At 41.0% G+C, this 20982-nt stretch overlaps 2 protein-coding genes across 2 annotated transcripts; one reads left to right on the forward strand and one right to left on the reverse strand.

The window, feature by feature from the left end:
* The first annotated feature begins 9866 nt into the window (after nt 1-9866).
* LOC124671901 lies at nt 9867-11701 on the forward strand. The gene is made up of 2 exons (XM_047208221.1): nt 9867-10462; nt 11355-11701. Exons 1-2 carry the CDS (start codon nt 9867-9869, stop codon nt 11626-11628), a joined length of 870 nt encoding a protein of 289 aa, XP_047064177.1. The 3' UTR covers nt 11629-11701.
* Nucleotides 11702-12142: 441 nt separating this feature from the next.
* LOC124669715 (xyloglucan O-acetyltransferase 4) lies at nt 12143-14689 on the reverse strand. Its single transcript, XM_047206281.1, has 3 exons — nt 14599-14689; nt 13421-13710; nt 12143-12945 (listed from the first exon to the last, which is right to left on the reverse strand). Exons 2-3 carry the CDS (start codon nt 13631-13633, stop codon nt 12163-12165), a joined length of 996 nt encoding a protein of 331 aa, XP_047062237.1. The 5' UTR covers nt 13634-13710; nt 14599-14689; the 3' UTR covers nt 12143-12162.
* Between the last annotated feature and the right edge of the window lie 6293 nt (nt 14690-20982).

The raw sequence follows: 20982 nt of genomic DNA on the forward strand, positions 1-20982 counted from the left end.
CCCTGTTGTGTCGTCGCCTCATTGACCTTCCGACGCCGCCTCTTCGCCTATATAAAGGTCCCTGACCTAAAACACGATACGAAAAAAGCCACGGTACGAGAAACCTTCCAGAGCCGCCGCCATCGCGAAGCCAAGATCTGGGGGACAGGAGTCTCTGTTCCGGCACGCCGCCGGGACGGGGAAGTGCCCCCGGAAGGCTTCTCCATCGACACCACCGCCATCTTCATCAACGCTGATGTCTCCCATGAGGAGGGAGTAGTTCTCCATCGAGGCTCGGGGCTGTACCGGTAGCTATGTGGTTCATCTCTCTCCTATGTGCTTCAATACAATAATCTCATGAGTTGCCTTACATGATTGAGATTCATATGATGATGCTTGTAATCTATATGTCATTGTGCTAGTCAAGTGGGTTTTACTTATGTGATCTCCGGAGACTCCTTGTCCCACGTGTGTAAAGGTGACGAGTGTGTGCACCGTGTGGGTCTCTTAGGCTATATTTCACGGAATACTTATTCACTGTTATGAATGGCATAGTGAAGTGCTTATTTATATCTCTTTATGATTGCAATGTGTTTTGTATCACAATTTATCTATGTGCTACTCTAGTGAAGTTATTAAAGTAGTTTTATTCCTCCTACACGGTGTAATGGTGACAGTGTGTGCATCCGTGTTAGTACTTGGCGTAGGCTATGATTATGATCTCTTGTAGATTATGAAGTTAACTATTGCTATGATGGTATTGATGTGATCTATTCCTCCTACATAGTGTGAAGGTGACAGTGTGCATGCTATGTTAGTACTTGGTTTAGTTGTGTTGATCTGTCATGCACTCTAAGGTTATTTAAATATGAACATTGAATATTGTGGAGCTTGTTAACTCCGGCATTGAGGGTGTTATCCTACGCAATTAGTGGTGTTCATCATCCAACAAGAGAGTGTAGAGTATGCATTTATCTGTTATGTGATCAAAGTTGAGAGTGTCCACTAGTGAAAGTCTAATCCCTAGGCCTTGTTCCTAAATACTGCTATCGCTGCTTGTTTACTTGTTTTTTTGCGTTACTATCGCTGCGTTACTACTGCTTGTTTACTTGTCTCGGGCAAAGCACTTTTACAGTGCCGTTGCCATTGCTCATACTTATTTATACCACCTGTATTTCACTATCTCTTCGCCAAACTAGTGCACCTATTAGGTGTGTTGGGGACACAAGAGACTTCTTGCTTTGTGGTTGTAGGGTTGCATGAGAGGGATATCTTTGACCTCTTCCTCCACGAGTTCGATAAACCTTGGATGATCCACTTAAGGGAAACTTGCTGCTCGTTCTACAAACCTCCGCTCTTGGAGGCCCAACACTGTCTACAAGAATAGAAGCACTCGTAGACATCAAGCTATTTTACGGCGCCGTTGCCGGGGAGGAAAGGTAAAAGGTACTCACACTCCGGATCTCGGCTACTAAGCTATTTTCGCCGTTGTAAGTACTCGAAGCTATTTCCTTTAGATCCTGCAATTGCATCTTTTTGTTTCTTGTTTACACTAGTTTGGTATAATGGACAACAATGAGCTTCTTATTCTATTTCCTGATTTAAGACATGGATGGTTTGATGCGAAAATTAAAAAACCTATGGAACATATTAGTATGAACGCTTTGAACACCATTGTTGCTAATGATATGGAAAATTCTAAGCTTGGGGAAGCTGGCTTTGATGAGCATGATATTTTTAGTCCCCCAAGCATTGAGGAGAAAATTTACTTTGATGATACTTTGCCTCCTATATATGATGATTACAATGATATTGGTCTTTTAGTGCCGCCTGCTATGGAGGATAAATTTGATTATGATTACAATATGCCTCCTATACTTGATGATGAGAATAATAATGGTAGCTACTTTGTTGAATTTGCTCCCATTACAACTAATAAAATTGATTATGCTTATGTGGAGAGTAATAATTTTATGCATGAGACTCATGATAAGAATGCTTTATGTGATAGTTATATTGTTGAGTTTGCTCATGTTGCTACTGAAAGTTATTATGAGAGAGGAAAATATGGTTGTAGAAATTTTCATGTTACTAAAACACCTCTCTATGTGCTGAAATTTTTGAAGCTACACTTGTTCTATCTTCCTATGCTTGTTACTTTGCTCTTCATGAACTTGTTTATTTACAAGATTCCTTTTCATAGGAAGCATGTTAGACTTAAATTTGTTTTGAATTTGCCTCTTGATGCTCTCTTTTGCTTCAACTCCTATTTCTTGCGAGTGCATCATTAAAACTGCTGAGCCCATCTTAATGGCTATAAAGAAAGAATTTCTTGGAAGATAACCCATGTGTTTATTTTGCTACAGTACCTCTATTTTATATTTGTGTCTTGGAAGTTGTTAATACAGTAGCAACCTCTCCTTATCTTAATTTTGTTGCATTGTTGTGCCAAGTAAAGTCTTTGATAGTAAGGTTCATACTAGATTTGGATTACTGCGCAGAAACAGATTTCTTGCTGTCACGAATCTGGGCCTAATTCTCTGTAGGTAACTCAGAAAATTATGCCAATCTACGTGAGTGATCCTCAGATATGTACGCAACTTTCATTCAATTTGAGTATTTTCATCTGAGAAAGTCTGGTGCCATTTTAAAATTCGTCTTTACGGACTGTTCTGTTTTGACAGATTCTGCCTTTTATTTCGCATTGCTTCTTTCGCTGTGTTGGGTGGATTTCTTTGTTCCATTACCTTCCAGTAGCTTTGAGCAATGTCCAGAAGTGTTAAGAATGATTGTGTCACCTCTGAAAATGTGAGTTTTTGATTATGCACTAACCCTCTAATGAGTTTGCTTTGAGTTTGGTGTGGAGGAAGTTTTCAAAGGTCAAGAGAGGAGGATGATATACTACGATCAAGGAGAGTGAAAGCTCTAAGCTTGGGGATTCCCCGGTGGTTCATCCCTGCATATTTCAAGAAGACTGAAGCATCTAAGCTTGGGGATGCCCAAGGCATCCCCTTCTTCATCGACACATTATCAGGTTCCTCCCCTGAAACTATATTTTTATTCGGTCACATCTTATGTACTTTACTTGGAGCGTCTGTTTGTTTTTGTTTTTGTTTGAATAAATTCTTGTGTGGGAGAGAGACACGCTCCGCTGGTTCATATGAACACATGTGTTCTTAGCTTTTAATGTTCATGGCGAAGGTTGAAACTGCTTCGTTAATTGTGATATGGTTGGAAACGGAAAATGCTACATGTAGTAATTCTAAAATGTCTTGGATAATTTGATACTTGGCAATTGTTGTGCTCATGTTTAAGCTCTTGCATCATATACTTTGCACCCATTAATGAAGAAATACATAGAGCTTGCTAAAATTTGGTTTGCATAATTGGTCTCTCTAAAGTCTAGATAATTTCTAGTATTGAGTTTTGAACAACAAGGAAGACGGTGTAGAGTCTTATAATGTTTACAATATGTCTTTTATGTGAGTTTTGCTGCACCGGTTCATCCTTGTGTTTGTTTCAAATAACCTTGCTAGCCTAAACCTTGTATCGAGAGGGAATACTTCTCATGCATCCAAAATCCTTGAGCCAACCACTATGCCATTTGTGTCCACCATACCTACCTACTACATGGTATTTCTCCGCCATTCCAAAGTAAATTGTTTGAGTGCTACCTTTAAATAATTCAAAATTTATCACCTCTTATTTTTGTCAATGTTTTATAGCTCATGAGGAAGTATGTGGTGTTTTATCTTTCGATCTTGTCATTTACTTTTGACAGACTTTCACAATGGACTAGTGGCACATCCACTTATCCAATAATTTTGCAAAAAGAGCTAGCAATGGGGTTCCCAGCCCCAATTAATTAACTTTCATTAATAATTCTCTTCACATGTTTTGCTCTGATTCATCAGTAAGCAACTTAATTTTGCAAATAGACACTCCTCCATGGTATGTGAATGTTGGAAGGCACCCGAGGATTCGGTTAGCCATGGCTTGTGTAAGCAAAAGGTTGGGAGGAGTGTCATCCATAAATAAAGAAAAACTAAACTAAAGTACATGTGTAAACAAAAGAGAAGAGGGATGATCTACCTTGCTTGGTAGAGATAATGTCCTTCATGGGAGCCGCTCTTGAAAGTCTGGTTGATGAGGTAGTTAGAGTACCCACTACCATTCGTTGACAACAACAAACACCTCTCAAAATTTTACTTTTATGCTCTCTTTATGTTTTCAAAACCAAAGCTCTAGCACAAATATAGCAATTGATGCTTTCCTCTTTGAAGGACCTTTCTTTTACTTTTATGTTGAGTCAGTTCACCTATTTCTCTCCACCTCAAGAAGCAAACACTTGTGTGAACTGTGCATTGATTCCTACATACTTGCATATTGCACTTGTTATATTATTTTACATTGACAATATCCATGAGATATACATGTTATAAGTTGAAAGCAACCGCTGAAACTTAATCTTCCTTTGTGTTGCTTCAATACCTTTACTTTGATTTATTGCTTTATGAGTTAACTCTTATGCAAGACTTATTGATGCTTGTCTTGAAAGTACTATTCATGAAAAGTCTTTGCTTTATGATTCATTTGTTTACTTATGTCATTACCATTGTTTTGATCGCTGCATTCATTACATATGTTTACAATAGTATGATCAAGGTTATGATGGCATGTCACTCCGGAAATTATCTTTGTTATCGTTTACTCGCTCGGGACGAGCGAGAACTAAGCTTGGGGATGCCGATACGTCTCCGACGTATCGATAATTTCTTATGTTCCATGCCACATTATTGATGATATCTACATGTTTTATGCATACTTTATGTCATTATTATGCGTTTTCCGGAACTAACCTATTGACGAGATGCCGAAGGGCCGGTTCTCGTTTTCTGCTGTTTTTGGTTCCGGAAATCCTAGTAAGGAAATATTCTCGGAATCGGACGAAATCAACGCCCAGCATCCTATTTTTCCACGAAGCTTCCAGAACACCCGAGAGCCGCCAGAGGAGGGCCCTGTGGGCCCCAGATGACAGGCCGGCGCGGCCAGAGGGGGGGCCGCGCCCCCCTGTTGTGTCGTCGCCTCGTTGACCTTCTGACGCCGCCTCTTCACCTATATAAAGGTCCCTGACCTAAAACACGATACGAAAAAAGCCACGGTACGAGAAACCTTCCAGAGCCGCCGCTATCGCGAAGCCAAGATCTGGGGGACAGGAGTCTCTGTTCCGGCACGCCGCCGGTACGGGGAAGTGCCCCTGGAAGGCTTCTCCATTGACACCACCGCCATCTCCATCAACGCTGTCGTCTCCCATGAGGAGGGAGTAGTTCTCCATCGAGGCTCGGGGCTGTACCGGTAGCTATGTGGTTCATCTCTCTCCTATGTGCTTCAATACAATAATCTCATGAGCTTCCTTACATGATTGAGATTCATATGATGATGCTTGTAATCTATATGTCATTGTGCTAGTCAAGTGGGTTTTACTTATGTGATCTCCGGAAACTCCTTGTCCCATGTGTGTAAAGGTGACAGTGTGTGCACCGTGTGGGTCTCTTAGGCTATGTTTCACAGAATACTTATTCACTGTTATGAATGGCATAGTGAAGTGCTTATTTATATCTCTTTATGATTGCAATGTGTTTTGTATCACAATTTATCTATGTGCTACTCTAGTGAAGTTATTAAAGTAGTTTTATTCCTCCCGCACGGTGTAATGGTGACGAGTGTGTGCATCCGTGTTAGTACTTGGCGTATGCTATGATTATGATCTCTTGTAGATTATGAAGTTAACTATTGCTATGATGGTATTGATGTGATCTATTCCTCCTACATAGTGTGAAGGTGACGAGTGTGCATGCTATGTTAGTACTTGGTTTAGTTGTGTTGATCTGTCATGCACTCTAAGGTTATTTAAATATGAACATTGAATATTGTGGAGCTTGTTAACTCCGGCATTGAGGGTTCGTGTAATCCTACGCAATTAGTGGTGTTCATCATCCAACAAGAGAGTGTAGAGTATGCATTTATCTATTCTCGTTATGTGATCAAAGTTGAGAGTGTCCACTAGAGAAAGTCTAATCCCTAGGCCTTGTTCCTAAATACCGATATCGCTGCTTGTTTATTGTTTTACCGTGTTACTACTCGCTGCGTTACTACTCGCTTGTTTATTGTCCTCGGGCAAAGCACTTTTACGGTGCCGTTGCCATCGCTCATACTTATTTATACCACCTCGTATTTCACTATCTATTCGCCGAACTAGTGCACCTATTAGGTGTGTTGGGGACACAAGAGACTTCTTGCTTTGTGGTTGCGAGGTTGCATGAGAGGGATATCTTTGACCTCTTCCTCCCTGAGTTCGATAAACCTTGGGTGATCCACTTAAGGGAAACTTGCTGCTGTTCTACAAACCTCTGCTCTTGGAGGCCCAACACTGTCTACAAGAATAGAAGCACCCGTAGACATCAGTTGCTAAATGCAAATGCCCAGATGGAGTCGAGGAAGACGGCGGGAGCAACTTCTGTGGCGTGTGCGTTGGCGTGCGCTGAGAGTCTGCTTGAATGGATGTGCTTCTCACCTGATATTGGGCGGTTTTGGAAGGCATTTAGTTTTTGGATGATGTGAGTTGGTGTATTGTCACCCTCTTCATCCCACTATAGGTGTAGTAAAGTTGCTTCGAGATTGATCTTTTGTATTGTTCTTGTAAGGTTTTGTGAATAATCTAATAAAAAAGCCGTGTGCATCATTTGGATGCAGAAGCTGGGCGTTATTTTCCCCATCTCAAGAAAAAATGTATATCAGTATTGTTAGGCTCATACGCTCCAGTTGCAATAATTTTTTTCTAATCAGTGTATGTCTATATGTGCATTTATATGTCCATGGCAACCTGACCCATGTGAGTGTGGTGGCTACTATTCGCAATTTCAGTACTGCTAGCCCTACCACCTCTATTAGATCAAATTAGACCCCCACATATACTAAGGAGAAATCATGTGTGAGTATTCAAAGGACGCAATGTCTTGTGACCTATCTTCAGGATAAATCCTTTATTTTCTATCTCAGGGGATGTCATTTGTATCATTCGATATATTTTTCCTTGGATTCGTTGCAATGGTTATATTCTTTGCATAAGGTGATTTCCTTTCTTATTGCTCGATCAATAGGATAGGTTCAAAGCACATAAGTTACTCAATGTTTTCTTTTTTCTTCTCTTTTCATAGGATTGTTGTAGAGTGAGATAACTGGACTAATACTAGGTTGAAATCCAACTTATTTGAATTGTCTACAACTAAGATATAGATGAAACCTAACATGTTTATATGGTACAAATAATGTTTTTTAAGAACCGTAGGTACATATAATTTTTTTTCCGGGATAGGAACTTTGTTACAAATGTTCTTTGTATTATGTTTGAATCTACGGTGAAACAAACTTGAGGATTCCATAGCAACGCACGGACATTCAACTAGTTTTTTTAGAGATAACAGTCAACAACGGACAGAAAAGGACACAAGTGCTGACCCCTTACAACAGCACACACAAGATTCATGAGTGTCGAAGAGACACTACAAACGGGAGCACATACACCACCAATCTAAGGCTCCTTTGATTCATAGGATTGTATATAGGAATTGTATAGGAATTGCTTCTTATGAAAAAAAATTCTACACACGTTGGTTGATTCATAGGAATATATTCTATGAAAACTAATTTTATAGAAATCATGTAGTGAAAATCATATAGGAAAAAAATAGGTTATACCTCATGAAAAATTCATTTGCTACAATCAGATACACATTATCTTTTCATAGGATTTAATTAGACATGACATCACAATTCTATGATTTTTCCGTTCCTACGTTTTTCCTATCCTATGAATCAAATGAGTTCTTGAAGAACTACTCCGATTATGTTGAGAACTTAGACAAAGTTGTCAGGCCGAAGCTTATCCCGCAGCTCGGATCGGCTCACCAACAAACACTGCATATACTAATGTACTTTTAAGCAGCAAATGACGATGGACAAATTAGTTTGTTGTTGCGATAAATTCAATTTTTGATGAGTTCATCATATTCTTTTCACGGGTATGTGAGTTCAGGTATACTCCCTATAACCTTGCACGGTACTAGTGTACTGAGACTACTCATAATGAAAATAAAATAGGTATTGTAACATGCAGTGCCAACTAATCATTTTGGTGACATGTCAAGCTATTAATTAAAAAATAGAGGATTATGGTAACTAGCTATGTTATCATCACATCAGATATTTCAAAACAAGATAAGTCTACAACCTAATAAATATAACTTTGTATGATACCACATATATATTACTATCCATTATAGAGGTAGTAACATAGATTAGTAACATCTGCATGTTACTACTAGATCTACATTACTATCCACTATGAGCAACCTTAATGTGATTGTTGTTATTATTCCAGTCTATATGTCTAAAAGTTTGTTTGGCTCTAGTCTATTGGGTTGGTTTTATCCTTACTTTTTGCTAGTATTCTCTAACCCAATACAACACACCTCTCTGTTAGAGTGGGAAGTACATGAATAAAAAAGAGATTTAATGGAATCGGATGAAGATAGTGGTGTCACCAAATCCTTGCCGGATTATACCTAATCTCCACAAAAATAATAATACATAGGTTTTTAGTTTGACGTTGCGGTAAATTTAGGTGTTAATGTTTTTTCTAAATATTTGATCAAACTTTGCGTGGTTTGACTTTTGAAAAAATCGTATAGGCCCTCTTTTGAGAAACGTGGGTAGTATTCACTAGAGTCATCGCCGTAGTGCAAAAACATTTTACTTTGAAAACCTGGCTCAAGACCTCCTCAGGGATCCCATAATGTTTGTGGACCAATAGTAATGGCAAAATTAAAGATTGTGTGTATGTTGGCGAGTCTTACGGCGGGTTCCACCAAGGGACGCTCTGTTATCCCCTCTCCTACCCGATTTCTCCTCTAACAGTGCGCCCCCACCTCCTACCTCGTGACCGCCTCTCCTATCTGCCTCCTCCTCCCATGCTACCTATATGGAGTCGGCAACGCCGCGACAACCACTACGGAGCTGTAGTGAAGAAGAAGGTGATGTTATCATAGAGCGAGCCAAAACCTTATAATTATGGTTTTGGTGGTGGGGGTTAGCCGACACCGAGAAGAAAGGGTTGCATGGGGCTTAAAGCGATGGTCGGAGATTAGACCGGGAAGGCTGGAGGGCGCGCACGATGCTGACCGCCGTGAATGTGGTGGCCAGCGGTTTGGTTGGTGCTGACAATGAGGAAAATGGAGGTGGTGGTTCCGCTGTTGGCAGTGGATCTGGAGATATGATGACAACTCCTCTTCTTCTCCTCGCCCCTTCCAACAACAAGATGATCTTGTCGGAAAACTAATTGTGCCTAGATGACCGTGATTTGGTCGCGCAGTAAAAATGCTCTTAGAGTTTCCATGACATGCGAAGTCGTTTGGACGTTGAGTGCGGTGCGGAGTGAGTTGGCGTGGGTGACCTAGGGATGCAAAGCGGCACCCGATCTATCCTGCTTCGTAGTTAAAACCGGTGATGCTTAGGTGTAAATTGTTTTAGCAAATTAATTAGTTCAGTTTAAATTAAAAAATGATTTCAGTCCTAACGTGGGAGGTTCGGTAGCATTGCAACCTAGCGGGAGCTAAAAGTTTGTTAAACAGTTCAAGTTTAACCCCGCGCGATAGGGGGTTTATCCACGTCGTCGTAGCGGGAGGAGGCTAGGGCCGTTCAGAACGCAGGAGTAAAACGCAGCTGAAGTTCATCCACGTAGGTTCGTTCAAAACGTATCAGAAGAAAAAAGAGAACTAAAAAGCTGCGCTCCCCGCTGCTCGCTGAACTACCAGTACCATCTCCCTCCCATGGCCGCGCCCGCCCTCCTCTCCCTCTCCCCGGCCGTCTCCAGGCACCCCCACCTCCTCTTCTCCCACACCCACTCGCCCCGCCACCTCCGCCTCGCCCCACCCGCCGCCTCTTCCTCCCCGAGCGGCGGCGGCGGCGGCGTCTTCCTCTCGCCGACCGCGCTCTCGCAGCTCGACGCGCTCGCCTCCTTCCGCTACGCGCACACCTTCCCGCACGGCAGCCTCACCGTGCGCGCGCTCACCCCGGAGGACGACGCCGAGGCCGACGCGCTCGTGCGCCTCCTCGCATCCTCCTTCTCCGAGGACGTCAGGTGGGCCCCCGCGCAGCGCTACGCCCAGCTCCTCGCCTTCGTCATCCGCCGCTACCTCCACGAGCGCCGCGGCCTCGCGCCCCACGCCGCGGTCCTCGTGGGGTTCTACAAGCCCGCTGTCTCCGCGGAGGGCGGTGAGGAGGGCGACGAGGATGAGGGGGAGATGGCGTGCACCGCCGAGGTGTCGCTCGACGCGGTGGGCGCGCCCGGAGCGCCGCCCACGCCCACGCCGCCGCTTGACTTCCCTTACATCTGCAACATGACTGTCAAGACCTCCTTCAGGAGGTAACGGATAATGCTCTCCATCCAACCGCCATTTTGCCCACCTGTTTATTTCGTAAGGTAGAATAAATACGTAGATAGATGATGTGTATATATATATAGTCGATTGTGAAGGGTTTCCTTGGAAGTATGAGCTATGAAGCGCCTAAATAAACTAGGGATCCTTCAGGTCGGAATTAAGATGCTGGGTATAGAGTTAATCGTGATTCCATAAAACTAGGCACCATGAAACATTTCAATAAAAAATATTAAGCCAATTGTGGCATGCGCATCCTTCACAGAATGGACTCCCAATCCTCCTTCTAGATTGAACATGATGAATGATACGGTTTTACGATAACATAGTCCCGTGCATCGTCAATTAGCTATCCAATCAGATCGGATTGAAACATAGTCGTTAGGACCAACAAGGCGCGGCCATTCTCCGTCGAATTTCCCTGGTTCCCCTCATCCGGTTATCAATCAGGTCCGGCAAGTGAGTAGAACCATGAATGAACAGTTGAATGCTTGGGTGTAGATTGCACTCCTCGTGTTTTAGGTTTGTTGGTTTTAGTGGCAGCATCTCGACTGTGGAGCCAACGTCGTCTGGAATAAGAATCTTCCACCTCTATCTCTGTCATGGACTCATGGTGTGGACTCGGAATAAGCGGTATAGATCTTTTATCTTTCAGTTATCCTGAGAATTTCTAGATGTATAGATTAATGTGGGAATTTTACCTCTCCAAAGGAAGGTGGTAGTTTTCAGTCTCACTTCCTGCCTATAGAGTATGGACATACATGAGTCAGTTGCAAAGTCGATAGGTTTAATGCCATATGGAGCACATTCATCTATATTATTTTTTCGACACTGCGTTCTATTGTTTTTCTAAAAAAGAAATCTTGTTTTGCTCACCAGGAGAGGAATTGGAAAACAACTTCTTAAGGCATGTGAGGATCTGGTTGTCAAGATGGATGCCAAAACACCTGTATATCTTCATTGTAGAATAATCGACCAAGTTCCGTTTAACATGTACAAAAAAGCAGGATACGACATTGTTCAGACCGACAGTATTTTTGTTTGGCTGAGTCTCCAGAAGCGCAAGCACTTGATGCGCAAGGAGTTACCACAAGTTTCTGTTGGCAGTGAGTGTACAACAATAGAATTTGATGATAACATTTTGACAGGCTGAACATGCAATAGCGCCATCAGGTACACATGAGTTAACTCTTATGTATAAATCTATGCTTCTATTTCAACGCTAATTGCCGTGTGCATTTTTTTTTGCAAATTCATGTGCATATGGACTATTGTATTGTCCTTATCAACTGGCCATCGTAAAATGGTTCTCAAGGAGATGTGTTCACTACTTGACTTTACGAATCTAAGTACTTTGGAACATTTCTTGGCCTATGGTATAGCTAATGTGCTCACTGATCAGAAGTGGTAAAGTACATAACTCTGCTGGTTTGAAAAATTGGTCAAGAAATGAGTTAGCGAAGTGTGGGTTGAAGTAGATTTGCTGGTTCTTTCCTTCGTAATCTTTCAACATACATAACTCTAATGATCACAAGTAACAGTCATCGCAGTACACAAATATCATCTTTCTGCACCAAACCAAAATTGTTGCAAAGGAGAGAAATGAGTTTTAATTTTGACATTGTAAAAAAACAAGAATGAAAATAGGGACTCTCTAGTGTCTTACGGATTAGCAGAAGTCCCCGCGTCATTGTCCTTCCAAGTTTTTCCTGTATTTGGTAAGCACAGCAAGTAATAACTCATTCCACATATCAATTGGTCCTGGCAGGCACCAGTGCGAACAGTCACTGTAACCATTCATCCACTGGTTGTCCCAATGGAGCCCTGGGTGTCCATCTGGTCTCATAGACATAGCTTTGGTTATATCTAAAATCTCTATATTCATCCCTCGCTTGTGGTTATTCTCCTTCTGTGCCCTGTTGGCTTCCTCAACCTGAACGTTTCTTATTTCCAATTCACCTGTACCAGTCATCGCTGTTCCTTGTCCCACTGGTTCAGTTCTGTTGCATGTTCCTCCAGTATTCCAGTCTCCATTTTCAAAATGTGCCGTTGTTGCTGTCCTTACCACTGTTAACTGAAGTCTGGACTCTTGGTGGCTGTCCAAGTTACTTAGAGCCATCCTAAACGCCCTTTGAATAACTGAAATGACGCTGAAATTTGTGATGTTATCCTCTGAGCAATATATGCAACCGATGAGCTTCCCTTCTTCATAAAGATAATTTTTTCTGAAGAACCAGCGTGAACCAGATAGAACTAAGATATTGATCTCATTTAAGTTTGCAGCTAATCTTGCATCAAGTTTATCTAAGTGCATGTCATGTGATTCGAGTAATGTGCCATTGATCTCTCTTTGAGATTCTTCTACTAGAAATTTGGTCCACAGTGCCATGAGAGTGAAGTTATGAGATCTGAAGTGCCACGTGATGAATTTATCTTTAGTGTCACTGTGAACTTTTATTGGAGCTTCTACCTGCGTAAGTTTGTACAATAAGTTTCAGATCTACTTACACTAATAGGGTAAATGTTTCTAGATTTCTAGGTAAGTAAACGAATTAACGCTTTTAACTGCTTTGGGTCATTGTAGGTTCTGCGCATTTCAAGCAAATGAAACAAGAAATAAAAATTTGTGAATGTTTAAGTTATGTCATTGAATGAACGCTCCAGCAGATCTGTGATGCCGATTAAAAGCTTTATCATCTTAACCAATACCAGTAGCTTTTTATTTTCTTTCCTGGCAACTGAAATCAGGGATTTTCCTGCCCCTCTATGGTCTTGTCAAATAATGCCTGCCTGCTGGATCCATATATGTACACAGAAATTGCATAGTAAACTATACTATAAGTAATTTAATATCAGGGTCCGTAGGGAGAAGTGATGTAGGCATCGCTAAAGCTTCCATATTTCCATTATCTAAACAATAGCATTGCTGAACACTGCTTACTCACCTGCGACAATAAACAGAGGAGTGACTCCATCTGGTTCCGTCCAACAGAATCCCCGGCGAAAGCCAATGTCTTCCCTTGGACAATATTTAAGAATAGTTGGGGTTCAAACCTTGCCATATCACAGCCCTGTGGCTTCCACCTCCAGTTTACATAGTCCATTGGCTTTCCATACTTCCCGCAGTTCTTTGAATTTGGCATCGTCGGGCATGTCATGTTAGTATAGATTGGGCCTCCCAAATCCCTGACCCATGTGCCATTGAACAGATCGCAGTTGTCATTGTCGCCGGGACCTAAACAACAGCAAAATCACCATGAATTTCTTTCAAAGAAGAGCTTGCTGTGCTTGATACAATTCAAACCCCTAGCACTCTTTTTCTTTATCCATAGTTCAGCGCCACACTGAGTGTTCAATTTCCGGAGGCAAAAGCTCTCCTTTATGTTGTTTACTCTGTCTATAAATACAATACAAGACCATTTTCTCTTGGCTTAAGTCAAACCGATTTATCTCTGACCAAGTTCTCAGAAGCAAATATCAACATTTACAATACCAAATCCATGCCACTATATCTATCACGAAATATATTCTCATAATATATATATGTGTATTGTAGAGGTTATATATTTGTCAATGAACTTGGCCAGACCTAAATAGTTTTGACTTAAGGCAAGAGAAAGCAGCCTTGTATGTAAATAGATAAAGGGAGTATTTGTTTTGGTACTTTGTCTACGTTGTAAAGGTTTGTTTCTTATCCTTTTTTTCTCCTTTGCATAAACTAATCGTACGCAAGAACTAAAAAAAATCCTATAAATACACTATAAAGATCATCTTTTTTTTGATAAAGACTATAAAGATCATCTGAGAAGTGATACTTGGATCTAAAGTGTCAACCATGCTTGGTAAGCATCTCTAGTCACAAGCTTCCCTACTGTACTATTTGAACTTGGTAATATCGGTATGGAACAAGGAGTTGGTATCTTATTATGCATTCATTCATACTGGTAATGAAAATAACTATAAAAAAAAGTTACCCCCTCCCATCCAAATTACTTGTCACGGATTTAGTTTGAGGGAGTAGTATATCCACACAAACTAGAGAAAGTAACTGTATTGAGGGTGTTGAATGAAACAGAATGAGTAAATAAACGCTAGCTAAAGAGCAACTGAGCAAGAATCATACCGGCTATGGACGTCTGATGAGAAGTCTGAGTTGGCTCTGGAGAGCCATAGAAAATCTGAGTCTGATCCGGATAAATATTTGAGAAAATAAGAAGGAAGACCATTGTGCTTAGTACCAGTGCAACTGTTCTTCCACCAGGAAGTATTTGCCTTGGTTTCCTGAGGACGTCTGTGCCATACTTTGGACGAGGAATGAATTCACTTTCCTTAGCCATTGGTTTTGGCAAGGCTACGGTTGTGAGTATTACTATCCGAACTAGCATGCCATATGGCCACTTATAGTCGTAGGAAAAGGTACATGTGGGGTGGGGGCATGGTGGAGGGGAAGGGGGTGGTGGACAAGTGGTGGCGGTGTAGTCGATGCTATCATAGACCATACTACTCCGTGTGTTCACAAATATAAGATGTTTTAGAAATTTCAAATTAAATTAGATACAAGCCGTAATGAGTAAATCTATACACTAAAAGTAGACTAGATACATACTAAGAGATGAATCTACAAAACGCGAAACATGTTATATTAGTGAACAGAGGGAGTGCTATATCTTTATTATTCCTGTGACAAGCAAACTGTATTTTCTTCTCTACTATTCCCTCCGTTTCAATTTATGTTGCGCATCCATTGGTGCTTGGAAAATTGTTTTCAAACAAGAGCTCCATTTGCTTTCCTATAGAATTAAAAAGAAGTGGGATGCTCAATTCAAAGTCTGGGTTCAATGCTTCAGATGATGGTCTAGAATAGAATAGTTTCATTTTCTTTCTTTCTTTCTTTCTTTCTTTCTTTCTTTCTTTCTTTCTTTCTTTCTTTCTTTTCTTTCTTTCTTTCTTTCTTTCTTTCTTTCTTTCTTTCTTTGTACACCTTGTACATTTGTAACATTTTTTATATATCAATAAAAATTGCAGTGGGGATTTTTTCCCACTGTTTCACCTTCAAAAAAAATTTATGTTGCGCATGATTTTACGTGAAAGTCAAATTTTGTAAAGTTTGATCAATCATATAACAAAATTTATCAATTTTTATAATATGAACTCAATGTGATTAGAATTATGATGAAATATATTTTCATATTATATACATATTATATTATATATAGTAATTATTTGCTATATAATCGATCAAACTTTGTAGTGTTTGATTTGACTAAAGGTTATACACAACATATTTCAGAACAAAGGGAGTACCTGGAATAAAAGATTTTAAGGTAGTTGTGTAAACGGGGTAACTTTCGCACCGAAATCGACACCGAATCTGTTTTAAGGTATGCATATCCGATTTTAAAGAATCCGGTAGGTAAGGATATCCGATTTCAAAGTGGTGCTTCAGATACGGTAAAGGATATGGTATAGAAAATAACATGCGGATATAGATTATCCGAAACTTAATTAGGCTAATTCGAAGATTTTTAACCGGATAATCTAATTTTAGTGTCAAAAGCCAAATCCAATATTGCAAGGTTAGTAAATATTGAGTTATCAGATTCATTTGGCGAGCACCTTTACCTCTAAATTTCTATAAATGCTTGAGTTTTAGCATATTATATTTCTTTTTTCTTAACTACACAAGATTTAAAATTTAAATCTCTCTCAAGATTTGCAAAAAACTATAACTATTTACTATTTACTAATGACATCATATATCCGACAATTTTTGTTTTCTATCCGAATCCGTCCCATTTGCAATTCGAATTCGCGGTCCGGTATATCAGCATACGAATCTAAAACCGATCAAAATATGCTCCAATCTGAATTCGAGAAAAATATATGATAAGGGATATGGTATGAGCAAAATCCGATCTCATCCCTTTACACCCCTAAAGGTACCTGTGGTTCCCAACTCTTGAACCTTTTATTATTTTTAAAAAGGTATGAGCAAAATCTGCTCCAATCTGCAATATATTTTTGAGCGCATGTTCCACAACATGTGGGCAATCATTGCTAACACACATATTACACGTAGTACCTCATGAAAAAGGACGGACGGAGGCTGCGGAGTGGACGACCACGCACAGGTCGTGTGAGCCACGACGACGCAATGATCATCAACCCCGATTACTCGTCCCATCCTGGATCCACGTCCCATCCACCCCTTCGCAATCATCTTCCTCATCGAGCTATGGGTGTGTTTGAAACTTTTAATCACAACATATCTAATGTTACATGCACCACATCTGGTTACATGCCTATTGTGTGTTGTGATTCCACGACAATCTGGGCCGCTCCATCTGAGCCAAGGGACAGGAAGAAACGTACCGCTCCATTTGAGCCAAGGGAGAAGATTGAGGCCATCAGTGCCCCCAAAGGCCCTTTGGGAATTCCTAGCAAAAAAAAAACAGCTTTCATCCGAAGCCTCTAAATGCTGCCCAGAGCAAATGGAGTCCTAAATAGTGGCTGGCACTCCCAATCCAATCTCTACGCTTGGGATCTTGTGGGGGACTCCGGCAACTCAAAATCAAACTGTAGATATAAAAGACCCCACCGGTCAGCCTTACTGCCACCTACTATAACATCGCATGTTTCGACGTTAGAAATAGAGATAAAACATATGTGTATATTGCATTCATGTATAAAAATCTGAGAAATTTTCATGCTTTCAAATAAAACTTGTCACATTGACTGGAGTTTCACTTAAGTTGACGAAATTGAAGTAGATCATCAAGACAAGTTATAAACTTCAATGTGACCATTTCTAAAATCATATTTTTGTAGAGGTGCTTTGATCTAGGGGTTAGATCAAATAGAGTATTATATAAGGATCAAATATCAGATCTTATAAGGGATTATAATATGGTATTAATAATTTATGAATCTTATTCAACTAAAAATCAAAGAACAAGAAAATTGGGGAACCATTCTTGACTTACCTTTTCCATATCTTAAACAAATAAATGTTCCTAACATGACCCTCATGGTATCTCTTCAATTCAATTCTAGAACTCATGACAAGGATACTCACACAAGTTCTTTATCAAACCTTGAGATTTGTGGGGAGTTTGGATTGCTTCCCATTATGGCTCTCAAATGCAACTATGATGAATCTCTTGTGAATCAATTCTTTGCAACGGTCTATTTCATGAGGATAAAGCTCGGTCCATTACTTCGATGACTCGTGATGTGGTACTCACTGCCACTTGGAGTGAATTTGGACGTATTCTGGGTTATACCATTCCGGAAAATTGTGAGGATGGAACTAGTGGTTGGAGGTTCCATGATGATCTGAATGCAAGCTCCAAGGATGTGCTAGCTCCTCTCTATATGCATGGTAAATGCAAGCTTGGGTACATTTCCGGTCTTCAGCCAGTCTATGATATCATGCTACACATCTACCGTGAGACCATTGCCGCCAAAGTAGGTAACCTTGATGGGATTCACTCATTTTTATTGACTTATTGCTTCAAACACACCTTCAGAGGGACAAAGATGTGAAGATGGATGTGATGGATTGCTTGTGGAATCAGCTTTATTTGCGTATGCTGGAGAAGAGGTCGATCACCTTCATTTGCTCCATATATCATGAAGCTCATTTCTGAGAGGTAGAGTGACAAGTTTGACAGTGTGCACATTGAACCTTCTGCCAACCTTACCGAGCATCGTAGCAAGAAGCTACTTATCAAAGATCATGGGCTTCCAGCTCCAGCCACAACAACCCCTACAGCAAATCCTGCCATAGCCACAGCTCCAGCAGCATCTGCAGGTCCTTCTGCTACACATATAGATGGATTTCCTGTTCATATGGGACTTGGGCCAACTCCCAACTCCATGTATGACCCTATGATCGAGCCATCTTGGTACAAGAAGCTCAAGATCAAGGTGAAGAAGACCTTCTGTCTACAACTAGATATCCAGGAGCGTATGTATGACGCTTATGTGGCCGAGAAGAAAGCTCAATGACGCCCGAAGAGCATCATGAGGAAGCTAGAGTTGGAAGTGTCTCCTCCAGGATCTGAAGAGAATATCATTCCTAAGCCCCAGTGGATCTCTTCTGACAGTCAATGGTCTAATGATGAAGCCGGACCCTCTTACACTGCCGACTCTTCTTACGATGATATGAATGACTTCCTTTGAGGCTCACGGGACGCTATCATCGCTCTTCAACCTTTTTGGCATCTTGATGCCAAAGGGGAGAAGAGTTCTAGTAGGTTGCTTACGGGAATTGCATGTGAAGTCACAAGCTTGCGTTTTCTTTGACTCTTTATGCTTGTGACTCATGGATATTAGGTGTTGTGAACTATCTCGTTATGTTTTATGGACTTTATCTATCTATGTATGAGACATATGCTATCTAGCTATCTATGATAAAGACTAAGTGAACTACTTGTGGTATGATCTCTAAAATCAACACTTGTCTTTACTTATATATGCTATGTCCCAACTTAGTGCAAGATATGAATATGATTTATTACTCTTTTGTTCTTGCACTTGTTGGCCAGTCTATAAAATATTAGAGAGTATTGATCCTAGATGATGTGCTCTTGTTAAAAATGCAATTTTAAATGGTTGCACATGTCTAGGTGGAGCTTGTCTACTTTTTATAGAAAGTGCTTAAAATTCAATTCTTATGCAAATCATTATGTTGTCATCAATAACCAAAAAGGGGGAGATTGAAAGAATATATCTCCTTAGGTGGTTTTGGTGGTGATGGCAACGGTCATGTTTAACTAATTATTTGTATAAGAATTGTAGGATTTTATCAATGATAATATTTGAAGAATATTTATCCAAAAGTTTGAAGAGCTCTAAGTGTGTCTTACTATTTCTCTCTATGGATGATTCACAACATGAGAGAATTACGTAGGATTTATCACTTATATTCAAGGAAGTTATAGCTGGGCAATTCTATAGTCTTCATGTGTGTCAAAGAAATGGGAAGAAAAGAGATAAAGAAAAGAAAGGAAGAAGAAAAGGAGAAGCAAAAAAAGGAGGAAGGGTGCCAGGGGCCGGTGGTACCGCCCGGGCACGGCAGGTACCACCGCAACAACCGCCGGTGGTACCGCTAAAGGGGCATTGCTCACAGTATATTTCTAGGGAGGGTGGACACGCGGTCGGTACCGAGGCCGTAGGTACTGCCCGGCATGGCCAGTGGTACCACCCGAGAACAGCCGGAGGTGCCGTTCCCCCTCTCTCCCGCGCGGCAACCTTCCACTGCTTGGCCACGTTACTAACGGCCATGAGGCTCCAATGGCTGGATTCTCCACGGGGGGGTATAAAAACCGCTTCTTCCCCAATGGAGTGAACACTTCAATTTGCAAGTCTTGGACCTCCATTGCTAGAGCTCAAATTTCCTAGATCTCTCTACTCCTCCACTCAAACTCCACCATACTTGAGGATTTGGTAGAGAAGACCTAGATCTATACTTCCACCGAAGGAATTTGTGTTTCATCAACATTCTTAGTGGATCTTTGTGAGGTGACCTCGAAGCTAGTCTTCGTGTAAAGCTTCGTGGTTACATCTTGGGAGCCTCCAATTCGGTTGTGGATGTGTGCCCCAAGCTTTGTGTAAAGGTGCCGGTCGCGACCTCAAGGCAACCTCTTAGTGGAGCGTGGGCTAGGCCTTTGTGGCGTTGCTCACCGGAGAATAGGTTGAGCCTTTGTGGCATTGGTTAGCCTTCGTGGCACCACACCCTTCCAAACATAGACGTACTTCCCTTTACAAGGAAGGAACTACGGGACTCATATCCTCGCCTCTCCGCGTTCTCCACCTCGGTTACCTCTATCCTCTTACCGCCTTTACTACGTGTATCTTGTATTGTGTATTGTTGCTTGTATCTTGTCATATATATAGGTGAATTCACATAGTTCATATCTAGAGAATTTACCTTTGTGTCAAGCCTAATTTGAAAAAGAATTAAAATTTGAGGAAACACCTATTCACCCCCCTCTAGGTGTCATACGATCCTTTCAGGGACACCATCTTAGACGGAGGGAATATCTTAGACGAAGGGGAACAACTGCCTAGAAGGAAGGGAACAACAACTTAGAAGAAGGGGACAACAGTTAGGGAACATCAAATTACACATAGCGGAATCGAACAAGAGATTAGATAGAGGGGAACAACAGATTAGATGGAGGGGAACAAGAGCCTAGACGGAGGGGAACAACAACTTAACATGAGGGGAACACTAGCTTAGACGGAGGGGAACACCATCCTAGACGAGGGGAACACCATCTTAGATGAAGCGGAACAACAACTTAGAAGGAAAGGGAACAACAACTTAGAAGGAGGGGAACAACAACTTAGACGGAGGGAAACAACATATTACATGGAGTGGAACAAGAGATTAGACAGAGGAAACACGAGTTTAGATATAGTGGAATAAGAGCTTAGATGGAGGGAACAAAAGCTTTGGAAAGATAAAAAAAATTAAACCTATATGAAAAAATTACTCCAT

Source organism: Lolium rigidum, chromosome 7 (genome assembly GCF_022539505.1).
Source record: "Lolium rigidum isolate FL_2022 chromosome 7, APGP_CSIRO_Lrig_0.1, whole genome shotgun sequence".
In the NCBI taxonomy this organism is placed as follows: Eukaryota; Viridiplantae; Streptophyta; class Magnoliopsida; order Poales; family Poaceae; genus Lolium; species Lolium rigidum.